We start from the raw sequence: 15,917 nt of genomic DNA on the forward strand, positions 1-15,917 counted from the left end.
ACAAGGAAGTGAGTAAACATCTTGTTTTGTATTATGTCAAATACGAATACAGTGATTACAAAGTAAACACTATAAAATTCCTTTAAATAAAGGACTACTTACGTTTGATCATTGATAGGCATGTAAAAAGCTATCCTCATGCTCATTAGCAGTTAGCTGTTAGCGCGTTAGCTACACAACAACTCCAGCCACCCTCCTCCAGGGAACGAACTGTAAATTGCTCTCCGCCGGGCGGTTTGCCGATCCGCAAAGAAACTCGACAACCGGGTCGTCATGTCAAATAATCCAGGCTAGTTATGTGTGATTTTCCACTTCGAAGACTTTGAAACATCCCTCGGTTCGGGTTAGCATGTCGGCTAGCTGTCACTGCTTCTGGTCTGTTTACATTCTCCGAAGCCGGGGAAGGGAAATTACATATGTCCGATTTAGGTGTCATAAAATATAGTTCGGGAGGTGTGACAGTAAAGGTGAAGTCGACTGTTTTGACCATTATGGAGTAATTTTGCCATTTCGTCTTGAATAAATGGATTTTTATTGTTTTATATTCCATTTAGCACAAGATTGTTATTTGTCATGGCCATGCCATTTATTTAGCAATTGGGGAAAGTACTTGGGTAAAAAGAATATCCTGTAAAAATATTGAAGTAAAGAGACAGAAACAATGACATTTTGCCGCTCTCTTCGTCGCGTTTTCTTCATTGTGAATAGTTCCCCCTCGACGGGCTGACTGGTCCTTCTCAAGCCATTTATATAGCTATTGGGGAAAAATACTTGGATAAAAAGAATATCCTGTAAAAATATTGGGAGTAGAGAGACTGAAACAATGACATTTTGCAGCTCTCTTCGTCGCGTTTTCCTCGTTCTGAACAATTCCCCCTCAATGGGCTGAATAGTAAAACCGATGAGCCTAGTCTACCGCTGACGTCATCCACCTGTTGGGGACGCTAAAGCCCTATAATGGTAGGCGTGGCTAACCGGCAGCTTAAAAGACTAATTTCTCGTCATCTGCGCTTTGCTAAATTGTTGTATATAGTCGAATTGTCTCAAAATATGATTCTAATTTACATAATAATGCCATTTAAGACTTTTTTTCTGGTGTCATATGCTCTTTAAGCTCTGCTGTCTGATAACACATTCCTTGTATGCGCAACCTTCCTTAATATTTTTCTAATAATTTATTGATCTGTTTTGCACATGCACCAATCATTTTAAATAAAACAGGAAAGAGAATCGCGTTGTCCAAATGTTTTATTGCGATCAATATCTGCAATAAAAAAGAATGACATACTGTACTATTTTTGTTTATATGTGTATACCTTGTAGTGATTTGTAAGAACAAAATCCATGTCAGCCCTTCTGTATTCGGCAAATGTAATATACTTTGTCATTTCACCTCATTTTGGTCACTCAAGTGGCCGGAGTATCAATCTACAAATCACATCAACACAGGCTGACAGGTTGTTATAATTTTGTCCACGAATGATCAACGAAGTGATAAGAGCAATCATACAATTTCATCTACGTCGTGCTGAATCTAGTTTTCCAGTTCCTCTGCTTTAATTTAGCAGTTTTAACTTTGTCAACACACTGCTTACTTCAACTGTAATTCATGTTGTCTTTTCTAAACCGGACGTTTGGAGCAGACATTGTCCAAGATGGCGCCGCCCACGTTTCTTTCAGGAAACTTGTCTATAAGCCAATCAAATGAATCTCACGCCACGTGATGATGTTTTATTACCCAGCTCACTCTACATAACCTCATGTACATTGGACAGTTTTCTGAAAACATTGGGTTACATGGAGCAAGCTACTCGCTTATTCCCACCCGTACACAGTACGTTGTTAAATGATAACAGAGGAATTTCAATTAGGTTCTCATCTCATGCCCACCTCGCTACAAAATGTGTTTAAATCAATTCAAAGACATGCTTTGATGTTCAGTCAGAATGAACATTTTTTATTATTGTTCTCTGTATGTCTCATAGTGTTGCTTAATAATGATAAGGCAAACCCATCATATTTAGTGCATGTGGCATAGCAGCTAATCACTATGACCGTCTATCAAAAGTGCACTTTTATAGCTTTTTGTGAGCAACATTTTAAATTGATGAACTATTGGCATTGAGAATATATTTTTAACACTTTGACCAAATCTTTTCGAATGATTTGTTGTGCACCTGAAGAGTGACCTTTTCACCTCCCGACAGATCATGAGACCTTGTCATCCCATCCTCTACTCCTTCCCAGGAAGGGCTATGTCTCAGGCTCTTGTGACACAGTGGTGTGTGTGCGTGGATATGGAGAGGCCCATTAAGCAGTCACATGGCAGGTTAGCACAGGCACTGATTCACCATGTGAGCTTTATTTTCCTTTTTTGCTTACAGCCACCGACACCAGCAACCCGAGGGGACAAACAGGCTCACGCACGAAATGTCACAAAATGCATGTGCCTCTTGAAATAAATGAATAAATAAAAAATAAATACGATCATGTTCACTTATATTGTAATTTTGGACAAGTAGATTCTCTTATACTGTACATATTTACAGAAACTTTGTTTTGTTACACTAACTTTAGCAAAGTGAAGTCACAAGGTGTACCATTGGGTCACGTTTAGTTGAGTTTAATTGGTTTGGTAAATTTGTCATGTTATGCTACCTTGTGTGACAACCAGGTTGAGGTAAGTTAACTTGAAAAGTTCTAAGTTTAACTGAGTTTAATAAGATAAGGTGAATTACTATTTGTCACGCAATGTTTTATGTGCAGTTCGGTTTGGTTGCTGATTTGATGCGATTTATGTCACATTCAATGGCCATAGATGACAACAGACGTCCAGTCTGTTTTGACTTGAATGGTTGACAGCAAATGATCACTCCCAGATTTAGATGAATAAAACGTTTTTAATTACTTTTTTTTTTTTTTTTTTGTGCTGCTGCTTTAAACGTGTTGAATTACATTTTGTTTAATAGACCTCATTACGTTACATGTTGTTACATTTCATTTGGTTCAATATAATTCATCCAAAAAGTGTTACATTATTCGATGTTACATGACTTTCAGTTTGGATCAATTGGGTGGAGGAACCATATTAAATATATCACAAACTGTTTTACTATACATTTTCATATTACTTTTGTTAATTTTTTTATTTGGTTTAATTAAGTTGCTTTATTTAAATGCATTGACTATTCAGTTTAATTATCTTTCGATGGATTAAGATTTTGTTATACATAACACTATGTCACTCTGTATTTTAGTTAATTCTAATGTCTTAAATTGTTTGATTAAGTGTTACTTTATGGTGCATGAGGGTGTATATACGTTTTAATAATCAAGACTACTAAATTTTGGCAGAATGTTTTGATTTTTTTTTTTTTTTTTACATTCTTTTACGTTTCTTTACATTAGTTTTAGATTAGTCTAGAAGTTGAATTTTAATTTATCCATACGATATTCTATGTCTTGTATATTCAGCAACGACAAAAAAGAATCTATAATTATACTCCCTCGACAAAAAAAAATACATGTACTTACAGTAAATGATCGTATTTTACTTGAAAGTCACAGCCGTAAAGAGGGTATTATTAAAAATCAGAACTCCGATTAAAATAATCTATAGCTAATCTATATCTGAAGGGCAGTGGTGTGTTTTCCAAGTAAATCTATGGATGAATGAAGGCCTGTGTTGCAGCTTGAGCATGAGAAAAACCTGCAGGCAAGGAAAAACAAACCACAAAACATTTTATCATCGTCATCTTCCGTGCATATCAATTTGCCTTTTTTTTTTTTTTTTAAATGCTGCTGTGCCGTCAATCGATTTCCATTAAAACGAACTCGAATGCCTCAGGCCAATTCAGATAACGTCAATGCCTACGTTAAGAAGAATGTCTGAGTTCAGCCACAAATGTTATTTGTTGTTGTTTTGTTTTCGGCGATTGATGTGTTCAAGTACCGTAATACACGCATAATTTTAAAATGACAAATTGCTACAAATAAGTGGTAATTTAACATTTTTAAAGCGAATGATGGATTTCTTTTACATCGAGATTTTTTCCCAATGCGTTTTAACGTTTTTGGTGAATGTAAAGTTTACCTATTTTTAAACGTTGATTTCAGCCTATTTGTAACATTTTAAAACACGAATTTTAATTAGTTTTGTCAAAATAGCTTTTGTAAGATGCACTTTTTTTGTAAAAACTGTAACCACATTTCACTAAATTCATGGCGTTTATCCTAATCATTCTTTAACTTATCTATGAATAATAAATTAATTTACTTAAGCTTATTATTATAAACGAGCAGGCAGAAGCATCATGACATCTTTCAAAATACCCCCTTAAAAAAAAATCACATTTAAAAATTTGCCACAGAACACGAACTAAAACGAATTGCTCTCAAATAAATGACTTCCACTCGGTGACGAGTGTAATTACAGTGCGCGCGGACCCCCAGCTCACTCCCTGGGGGTCGTGCACTTCCAAGTGCATTAAGTCAACTTCTCTGCGCAAAACCGCAGCTTCCTCCCTTGTGCACTGCGCCAACCTAAACAGCTTACACTTTGAACCCATACGTACACAGACAGACACACACACAATAACAAAAATAATGATGATACAAACTCACTTCCAGGCCTGATCCGATGAGTTGATCAGTGGGGTGCAGCCTTTTGGTACCCCACCCCACCCCCTCTTTTTTTCCTCCCTCACCTCCACCATCAAGCACCTTCACCCCATTCTGATCATCATAAATCCAAAAACGTGCAACCAAAAAGTGTCGCATTGGAGAGAGCTGGCAGAAGCATCCATTCTGCTGAGGAGGATTTTCTCAGTGTGCGCGACCAGTGTCAATGCTCGGACATTAGGAGAGAAACGACGCACACATCGCTCTCTGTTATCATTTTTTCCCTCCTTTCCTCTCTTCATTGCAGCACAAAACTGCTTTTTGTTCCCCATTTTTTCATTTACGAGGGTTAATGGATAGAGGCTTGGGCGTTTGATCACATGGCTACAATTCACCTGAGATGCAGACAAAGAGAGCAAAGAGACGAGCGAGAGCCACGAGAGACACAAGCGTCATTGTTGCCATCCCGGGTAACGTTTGTGTGTGTGTGTACGTGCACGTGTGCGTGTGTGTCCTTCCCGGAGCAGGAGATGCTTATCTGTTAAAATCGCGGCCTTCCAGCGTGCAATTCCTCCACATCACGCAAAAGCGAGACGCACCGCATCAGTCTCGCTCTGCGTGCAGGAAGAGGAACGCTTGCATTAAATCCCAACGAAAGAGAGGGGGAAAAAATCCCCCAGTTGACAAATATATCAATGTGGGCCTGTTCTTTCTTTTCAATGCTGGCTTCTTAACAGCGACTGTCCGTTTAAACAAGCAAGTCTGTTTTAGTATGAATAACTGAGTGAATGGTTTGAGTTTTACAGCACTTTGACCTGCAAATTAATCCAATATAGGGGAAATTGAGGTGGAAGTATATCTTTATAATACATGTGTATATTGTTTAATATGTTACCGTTATGCATTTGTTTAAAAAACATTTCATCATTTGCACAGTGATTTTATCATCATTCCTGTTTGGAATGCTTGAAGTTAGCCCCTTAAAATTAGGACAAACATTCTGGGACATTATTTCGTTACGCATAAATTTGGTTATGTTGCTGATGTTGCATTAATACGTGGACTTTCGATATGTCGACTGAAGTCATGTTCATCAATACAACAACTTGGTGCTTATATGTTCAATTGCTCCTGGTTCCATGTTTTGACATTGTCATTAATGATATATATAAGAATAATAATAATCATAAAACACATTTCAGTTCTAAGCATTAATAATGGGGTTTTAAAGCGATTTCCCTACTTGCGCATACCAAAGTACTACCTTAATTTTCAGTCCAATAACCAATCCATGACCCCATTTATGTCCATCTCGAATTACCTTTGAAGGAACCTGTAATCACAAGCAATTATGGATTAGGAATAAAGCACTTTAACGCAACTATAATCAAAGTTTATAGATGTACGTATACAAAATGTTGCGTATTTTCGCAATTTTATTGCAACATGGTTTGCGATACCTCAATAAGGGCACTTCACATATATCTAGCTCCTTTTTCATCATTTACACCAAAATATTTTAATCCCCAAATCTGTAACTCGACATTTCCTGTATGACACCCAATCAAATCGGTGAACACGGCCTGTAGTGTGTTTAGCGCCCCAAGATGTAATAAGTCAGTAGATGATTGTTTATTTGTTTGATGTAGCATGTCAACACTCGCAACAAAGCTGGCCTTCTCCGTCCACTAAATAGTCTTACTGTGGACTCGTTTAAAGCGGCTCGCATGTCACATCTCACCTCTTCTCCGTTGGAAATGTTGTAGCGACGTACGTGCGGGCCCGGAGTTAACGCCATCCGTCCGTCGTCCAATCGGCGACGAGCTCGGTGAAGCGGGAGCCAATGGAAGCGCCGAGTTGCCCAGGAATGGGCGGGGCTGAGTGCGTGTGCTGGAATGCTGCCTCTCTGGGAATGTTTTCCACTTTCAATCTCCCCCCTTTTTTTTCTCCCACTCTCCGTCCTTCTCACAAGGCGCTCTTTAAGGTCCGGTGTCGCCACACAGAGCAGCCATTCATCGGCTTCACGGCCAGCCACACACACTCCAATGTTGAACCACCGCGCGTCTCTATTGGTAAGTTATGTAATTTTTTTTTTTTTAATATTATGAAAAAAAAAAACAATTAAAATCGATAAAATATGCGTAGATGGATTATATTTCTTTTAATTGCAATTTGTTCGCGATTTCATGAAATCGTGATTTTCTGTCTAATTAGTTAAGAGGTATGATTTTGCCAACATTACTAACGATGAAAAAATATGATATGTTAATTAAAAATTTGATCATCCTCGTATGTTTTTCCGCAGGAGTAGCGGATTTCGCTGCGTAAAAAGAAAACAAAAGGATCTGGACATTTCATCACTATGGCCTCGTATTAAAGAGTCCACACTAACTGGGACCATCGCAAATTCCACAGTCCATTAAAACTATTTTACAGCATTAAAAAGTAGCTGATAAACGAATTAAGCGTTTAAAAAATGTCCGGAGAGGAGCACAGCATGTCCGAAGCGGAGCTGAGCCCCGGAGGTTCGGACGACGCTCGCTCGCTTTCGCCCGGCCACGCCGGAGTGCCACCCGGGCACGACTCACCTCTGACCGGGCCTCCGCCTCAGCTGACTTCGCTGTGCGTGGCGGACGGCTCCGGGGATGACAGGTCGACGGTTAAATCGGAAGATGACGACGATCGTTTCCCCATCGGCATACGGGAAGCGGTGAGCCAGGTCCTGGACGGCTACGACTGGACCCTCGTGCCCATGCCGGTGCGCGTGAACAACGGAAACAAAGCCAAGCCTCACGTCAAGCGGCCCATGAACGCCTTCATGGTGTGGGCTCAAGCGGCCCGGAGGAAGCTGGCCGACCAGTACCCCCACCTTCACAACGCCGAGCTCAGCAAGACCCTGGGCAAACTGTGGAGGTTTGTATGAAAAAGAACACTGCCGTCAAACATCTAGATTCATTCCTTTCATAATTTGTACCACAAGAATTAAAAGTCGCCCACATTCGTGGACGCGAAAAAAGGCAAACAGAAACTAAGCATGTTGTTTGTCGGAGCGTGTTTAATTTGTGCGTCAAACCACGAAAAGTCATTTGAGAAACCATTTACGCACGGCGCCGACGCGCGCTATTTGCGCATATTTTAACTTCCACATTAACTGAGGAGAGTAAAATCCGCTCCTTGTTCTCCTCCCTGCAGGCTGCTCAACGAGAGCGACAAGAGGCCATTCATCGAGGAAGCGGAGAGGCTGAGGAAACAGCACAAGAAGGACTACCCAGAGTACAAGTACCAGCCTCGGAGACGCAAGAACGGCAAACTCACGCCCGCTAATGAGTCGGACAGCCCGGGCGAGGGCGAGGCCAGCCACTCCCAGTCGCACTACAAGAGCCTACATCTGGAGCACAATGGCGGAGCGGGGTCACCCCTGGGCGACCTGCACCACCACCACCATCACCACCATCACCACCACCCTGCGAGTAGGTGTAACTACATCCAAGTACTATAATATTCATGTTAAAAAAAAAAAAAAAGGTCCTGCTATAGGAAAGGCAACCACATTCATATATCTCATAGGGTGCCACTGACGACTATAGACGTCCAACCCATTTGAAGTGGGAGAGCATGGCAGCAAATGATCACTGCTAGTTCTCCCAGTCTAAATGGTTTGGACATCTATCACTGTCAGTGGTAACCAATGAGATTTAATTCATTCACTGCCAGCTGTTTTCAGAGCCAAACCATGACTATCAGAAATTTTAAAAGTTTTGCCAATTTTCAAGTCACCCAAAATATTCAGTTCAATGGATGTACACTTTACCAATCTACCAAACAAAAGAATATAGACTCATCTTTCAACAGGCCAAAAATTCAATTCAACATTGTACCATTCGTTAGTAATCAGAAATTTTATCAAGTTAAGTACTTACGAAAAGAGTACTCACAAACTGGACTGATGTCTTATACTATTGATGACTTCCTAACACAACACAAAACAAAACTAAAAAAATAAACCATTTAATCAACTTATTTCTAAAAAAAAAAATATTTACGAACAATTTTGAAAATGTATGTAAAAAAAAAAAATGACAGGCAATTACTGTTAGAGAGTGACGATATAAAATGGCAGATACCAATGCCATGTACTTGTTTCCAAGATTCAAATTCATAGTTGAAAAATCCAACTGACAAACATACTTGTCTATAGCAGTGAATGAGTATTTTATTTGGCCAACAATTATTTATTTCGTCAGTCTTTTCAACTTTCTATCCCAACAACACTAAGTGACTAGCGGGACAATGAATTATTCGGTTAGATGGCAGAAGGTACATGATTAGTACTAGTGAAGGAGTATTGTTTCACTTGTCAATATGTCACAGACATATACAGTTGTGGTCAGAAGTTTACATACACTTGTGAAGAACATAATGTCATGGCTCTCTTGAGTTTCCTGTTATTTCTACAACTCTGATTTTTCTCCGATAGAGTGATTGGAACAGATACTTCTATGTCACAAAAAACATTCATGAAGTTTGGTTCTTTTATGACTATATTATGGGTTAACAGAAAAAGTGATCAAATCTGCTGGGTCAAAAATATACATACATGGATCTGAAAAAGCGAATCATTGACTTGAACAAGTCAGGAAAGTCACTTGGAGCCATTTCAAAGCAGCTGCAGGTCCCAAGAGCAACAGTGTAAACAATTATTTATAAGTATAAAGTGCATGGCACTGTTATGTCACTGCCACGATCAGGGAGAAAATGCAAGCTATCACCTGCTGCTGAGAGAAAATTGGTCAGGAGGGTGAAGATTCAACCGAGAATCACCAAAAAGCAGATCTGCCAAGAATTAGAAACTGCTGGAACACAGGTGTCAGTGTCCACAGTCAAGCGTGTTTTGCATCTCCATGGACTGAGAGGCTGCCGTGCAAGAAGGAAGCCCTTGCTCCAAAGGCTCGACTGAAGTTTGCTGCTGATCACATGGACAAAGATAAGACCTTCTGGAGGAAAGTTCTGTGGTCAGACGAAACAAAAATCGAGCTGTTTGGCCACAATGCCCAGCAATATGTTTGGAGGAGAAAAGGTGAGGCCTTTAACACCAAGTACACCATGCCTACCGTCAAGCACGGTGGTGGTAGTATTATGCTGTGGGGCTGTTTTGCTGCCAGTGGAGCTGGTGCTTTACAGAGAGTAAATGGGATAATGAAGAAGGAGGATTACCTTCAAATTCTTCAAGATAGCCTAACGTCATCAGCCTGAAGATTGGGTCTTGGGCGCAGTTGGGTGTTCCAACAGGACAATGACCCAAAACACACATCAAAAGTGGTAATGGAATGGCTAAATCAGGCTAGAATTAAGGTTTTTGAATGGCCTCCCCAAAGTCCTGACTTAAACCCCATTGAGAACTTGTGGACAATGCTGAAGAAACAAGTCCATGTCAGAAAGCCATCAAATTTAACTGAACTGCACCAATTCTGTCAAGAGGAGTGGTCAAAGATTCAACCAGAAGCTTGCCAGAAGCTTGTGGATGGCTACCAAAAGTGCTCAATTGAAGTGAAAATGGCCAAGGGACATGTTACCAAATATTAGCGCTGCTGTATGTATATTTTTGACCCAGCAGATTTGATCACTTTTTTCTGTTCACCCATAATAAAGTCATAAAAGAACCAAACTTCATGAATGTTTTTTGTGACAAAGAAGTATCTGTTCAAATCACTCTATCAGAGAAAAATCAGAGTTGTAGAAATAACTGGAAACTCAAGAGAGCCATGACATTATGTTCTTCACAAGTGTATGTAAACTTTTGACCACAACTGTAGTTACCCTATTTTGGAGTAATAGTTTTGGGTTTAATTAAGTATATGGGTTAATTTTATGTGACACTAGTTGAAAAGCGCAAAGTACGGGTGGGAGAAAACATCAATATAGTTGTTTATTATCGAGTTTGAGTTTATAATTTGAGTATTACGTAATGTCAACATGTATAGGCTAGAGTGTTTCTCAAGAATTAGAGGTGTTATTCCTACATATGAAGAGAACCTATAATTTAATAACAACTCAATTAAAATATAATATAAAAAATCCATTTAAAATTTTTGAAAATGAACAAGTCAAATTAAAAATGTATTTTTTTAAATGTAGCCAATGTAACATGCAGTTTGAAATTTTAATTAAGTGATGCTTTCTCATACCACTAGAGGGAGGCCATGTACTACCAGCAGTACTTGTACTGCACTCGGAGAATCACTGTATTTATGGGATTTTAATCATTTAATGATAACTAACTAATGATGTTCAAGCAAAGTACTAAGCAAGCATATATTTCTCTTTCAGGTCAGGGTCACAGCCCCCCAACTCCACCGACAACCCCAAAGACAGAGCTCCAGTCAGGCAAACTGTCAGACAGCAAGCGGGAGGGTGCAGCGGGAGGGGCTGGAGGATCAGGGGGCTCAAGGGGATCCCTCGGTGTAGGGGGTGAGGGGACCTCCGGTGGTCCTTCTTCGTCCGGTTCCAAGCCCCACATCGATTTCGGCACAATGGACATCGGCGAGATAAGCAGTGAGGTCATGTCCAACATTGAGCCTTTCGACGTCAACGAGTTTGACCAGTACTTGCCCCCTAACGGCCACCCCCAAGGTGCAGCCGGAGCCCCCGCTGCGGGGACCTCTGCCTCGTCCTATGCCTACGCCCTGGCTGCGGCCAGTGGTCACTCGGCCTGGCTCTCCAAGCAACAGCAGCAGCCTCAGGGCTCGCCCACGTCCTCCGACCACTCCAAGGCTCAGATCAAAAGCGAGTCCGGAAGCCACTACGCCGAAGCTTCGTCGTCGCCTTCTTCGGGTGCGCATGTCACCTACACCCCACTTAGCCTCCCTCACTACGGCTCTGCTTTCCCTTCGCTGGCCTCCAGAGCTCAGTTTGAATATGGAGACCACCAGGCCCCTGGGGCGTACTACACCCACTCCAGTCAAGCTCCCGGGCTGTACTCAGCCTTCTCCTACATGGGCCCTACACAGAGGCCTCTGTACACCACCATAGGCGACCCCGCCAGTGTGGCCCCCTCCCACAGTCCCACACACTGGGAGCAGCCTGTTTACACCACACTCACAAGACCCTGAGGGGGGAGTCCAGGAATATATGGGAAGCGTGTGAGAGCATCAGTGTGCATGCGTTTGCTAATGAGAGTTTGTGTGACATGTGCATGTGTTTCAGTATGTCTATGCCATATGGAAGAAATGTTAGAGGTTTTTACTTTTTTTAGATCATGAAATGCATCAAAGGGGGGCAGTTATTCATTGAGAGTCTGCAGCCAATCATAACGATACATTTAAAACAATGTGTGCCATCAGAAATGTGTGGGAGAAGATGTACAGCAGTTGGAGAGGAGCCAATAGATTGTTTTATATACGACAAATGATAACCCAGGAAAGGTTCACAGACTGAAAAAAAATCCCATCTATTAACCAAACTAAAGGAGACTCTTGTTTTTTGGATTTGTTTGTTACTTTATGAGTAGTATCCTTTATATTGAAATACTAGAATAACTTTATTGTGACTGACATGATATAATACACTTACACAGCTTCACCACTGCTTCTGCAGCATGTTCCCTTCAAATTTGGCACTCAATTAAGGGTTTTCTTTTTTTTTTGGGTAACGGCAACCTTTCTTGTATCAGTCTGTGTTTTTCAGTGTTTCTACTCTTGACTCCGTGTTTGATCTGAAGCATTTATGGGAACAATAGGAAAAAGAGAGGGAAAGAGCTCTTAGAAGATATTTCACATTTTTGCTCCATCTTTGATATTTACCTCAACTCTCAAAGTCATTTTGTGCCAATAGCAGAGAACACTTTTCACGCCTGCTCGGTTTGAGAAAACATGAAACTGTCACTTTTCCTTCTTGCTTTCTTTGTAACAAATTGCTGATTCACAACTGATTGCTAACATGTTGTAATGAGCTAGTACAAAGTTCCAATCCCTTGAGATAATTGCCCAGCTTTGGGTGCTGCTTAAGGATTACTTGGAATCACGTGTTCAATTGTTCTGCATGTTTTTCTATACAGCGGCCCAAACAGGCATACATACATCCTCTCCGGCAATGTGAATAATAGTCATTACACGGGCTTTATTACAGTATATGTGATGCATACTTTCCTATTTTATACTGACCCCCTTACCATGCAGTTTTGTTTTTTTTTTTTGCTAGAAGTATCCCGCGCCTTATGCTTCCTCCATTTTTTTGTATCATTCTGAATAGTTTTGTAAAGTGTTTGCCAAGTATTTTGCTTCCTTACAAGAAAAAGCAATGTTGAAATATTATTGTTGTCATCTATTAAATCAATTTATTTATAAAATAAATTTCACTCGTAAGATTTGTTTCTTCAGTCAGTATATGCAACGAAAAATCCACATTAATGTTATTCTATGCAGCAAGCACATTAGGATCCAACACTTAGCAAGTGAAGGCAGAGAAAAGTAAATTGAAAACACGCTGCTGACGTGTGAACTGCAGCAATAACACAATCAGCGCCCCAGCAGGCTAAGCTGTTTAATATGTTTGTATGCACAGTAGGCTAAAATGGACTACTAATTCCTAGCATTTAATCGGCTGGGGAAGGCGTTTTACTGCAAAAAACAAAGAGAGCTATTGAGCGAGGGAGAGGGATAGAAAGTAAGAGAAGGGGAGGGTGTTAAGAGCCAGAGAGCAGGCCAATTTCAATCTTTCAGTAATGGACTTCCTCGCACGCCGCTTTCTCTTCTCCACCTGAATAAATGCATGTGTCACCAAATCAACTTCAGGACAACTTTAATGGAGGGCTTCACAACATCCCTGTGCCTTTGATGTGCAAAGCCTTTTTGAACCAGTGATACCACAGAACATTCAGTAGTGTTTATGTTCATTAGAATACAGTGTATCACAAAAGTGAATACACCCCTCACATTTCTGCAGATATTTAAATATACAGTGCCTTGCAAAAGTATTCGGCCCCCTTGCACCTTGCAACCTTTCGCCACATTTCAGGCTTCAAACATAAAGATATAAAATTTTAATTTTTTGTCAAGAATCAACAACAAGTGGGACACAATCGTGAAGTGGAACAAAATTTATTGGATAATTTAAACTTTTTTAACAAATAAAAAACTGAAAAGTGGGGCGTGCAATATTATTCGGCCCCCTTGCGTTAATACTTTGTAGCGCCACCTTTTGCTCCAATTACAGCTGCAAGTCGCTTGGGGTATGTTTCTATCAGTTTTGCACATCGAGAGACTGACATTCTTGCCCATTCTTCCTTGCAAAACAGCTCGAGCTCAGTGAGGTTGGATGGAGAGTGTTTGTGAACAGCAGTCTTCAGCTCTTTCCACAGATTCTCGATTGGATTCTGGTCTGGACTTTGACTTGGCCATTCTAACACCTGGATACGTTTATTTTTTAACCATTCCATTGTAGATTTGGCTTTATGTTTTGGATCATTGTCCTGTTGGAAGATAAATCTCCATCCCAGTCTCAGGTCTTGTGCAGATACCAACAGGTTTTCTTCCAGAATGTTCCTGTATTTGGATGTATACATCTTCCCGTCAATTTTAACCATCTTCCCTGTCCCTGCTGAAGAAAAGCAGGCCCAAACCATGATGCTGCCACCACCATGTTTGACAGTGGGGATGGTGTGTTCAGGGTGATGAGCTGTGTTGCTTTTACGCCAAACATATCGTTTTGCATTGTGGCCAAAAAGTTCAATTTTGGTTTCATCTGACCAGAGCACCTTCTTCTACATGTTTGGTGTGTCTCCCAGGTGGCTTGTGGCAAACTTTAAACAAGACTTTTTATGGATATCTTTGAGAAATGGCTTTCTTCTTGCCACTCTTCCATAAAAGCCAGATTTGTGCAGTGTACGACTGATTGTTGTCCTATGGACAGACTCTCCCACCTCAGCTGTAGATCTCTGCAGTTCATCCAGAGTGATCATGGGCCTCTTGGCTGCATCTCTGATCAGTTTTCTCCTTGTTTGAGAAGAAAGTTTGGAAGGACGGCCGGGTCTTGGTAGATTTGCAGTGGTCTGATGCTCCTTCCATTTCAATATGATGGCTTGCACAGTGCTCCTTGAGATGTTTAAAGCTTGGGAAATCTTTTTGTATCCAAATCCGGCTTTAAACTTCTCCACAACAGTATCTCGGACCTGCCTGGTGTGTTCCTTGGTTTTCATAATGCTCTCTGCACTTTAAACAGAACCCTGAGACTATCACAGAGCAGGTGCATTTATACGGAGACTTGATTACACACAGGTGGATTCTATTTATCATCATCGGTCATTTAGGACAACATTGGATCATTCAGAGATCCTCACTGAACTTCTGGAGTGAGTTTGCTGCACTGAAAGTAAAGGGGCCGAATAATATTGCACACCCCACTTTTCAGTTTTATATTTGTTAAAAAAGTTTAAATTATCCAATAAATGTTGTTCCACTTCACAATTGTGTCCCACTTGTTGTTGATTCTTGACAAAAAATTAAATTTCATATCTTTATGTTTCGAGCCTGAAATGTGGCGAAAGGTTGCAAGATTCAAGGGGGCCGAATACTTTTGCAAGGCACTGTATCTTGTCATGGGACAACACTGACAAAATGACATTTTGACAGAATGAAAAGAAGTCTGTGTGCAGCTTATATAGTAGAGTTAATTTATTTTCACCTCAAAATAACTCAAAATATAGCCATTAATATCTAAACCCCTGGCAACAAAAGTGAGCACACCCCTCAAAAACTACGTACATCCCTAAATATCCAAATTGAGTACTGCTTGTCATTTTCCCTCCAAAATGTCATGTGACTCGTTACAGGAGCCCTGTAAGCATTGCTGCAGAGATTGAAGAGGTGGGGGGTCAGCCTGTTAGTGCTCAGACCATACGCCGCACTCTACATCAAATTGGTGTGCATGGCTGTCACCCCAGGTGGAAGCCTCTTCTGAAGACGGTACACAAGAAAGCCCACAAACAGTTTGCTGAAGACATGTCAACAAAGCACATGGATTACTGGAACCATGTCCTATGGTCTGATGAGACGGGCGGGCTTGCTTGTGTACCATCTTCAGAAGAGGCTCCCACCTGGGGTGACAGCCATGCACACCAAGTTGATGTAGAGTGCGGCGTATGGTCCGAGCACTAACAGGCTGACCCCCCACCTCTTCAATCTCTGCAGCAATGCTGACAGCACTCCTGTAATGAGTCACATGACATTTCAGAGGGAAAATGACAAGCAGTACTCAATTTGGACATTTAGGGATGTACGTAGTTTCTAAGGGGTGTGCTCACT

At 40.8% G+C, this 15,917-nt stretch overlaps 1 protein-coding gene across 1 annotated transcript; it reads left to right on the forward strand.

Moving 5' to 3' along the window:
• Positions 1-6,282: 6,282 nt before the first annotated feature.
• Positions 6,283-12,934, forward strand: LOC130919995 (transcription factor Sox-10-like). Its single transcript, XM_057842697.1, has 4 exons — positions 6,283-6,692; positions 6,926-7,533; positions 7,813-8,090; positions 10,948-12,934. Exons 2-4 carry the CDS (start codon positions 7,097-7,099, stop codon positions 11,727-11,729), a joined length of 1,497 nt encoding a protein of 498 aa, XP_057698680.1. The 5' UTR covers positions 6,283-6,692; positions 6,926-7,096; the 3' UTR covers positions 11,730-12,934.
• Positions 12,935-15,917: the final 2,983 nt, after the last annotated feature.

The sequence above is a fragment of the Corythoichthys intestinalis genome, chromosome 8, assembly GCF_030265065.1.
Source record: "Corythoichthys intestinalis isolate RoL2023-P3 chromosome 8, ASM3026506v1, whole genome shotgun sequence".
Taxonomy (NCBI): Eukaryota; Metazoa; Chordata; class Actinopteri; order Syngnathiformes; family Syngnathidae; genus Corythoichthys; species Corythoichthys intestinalis.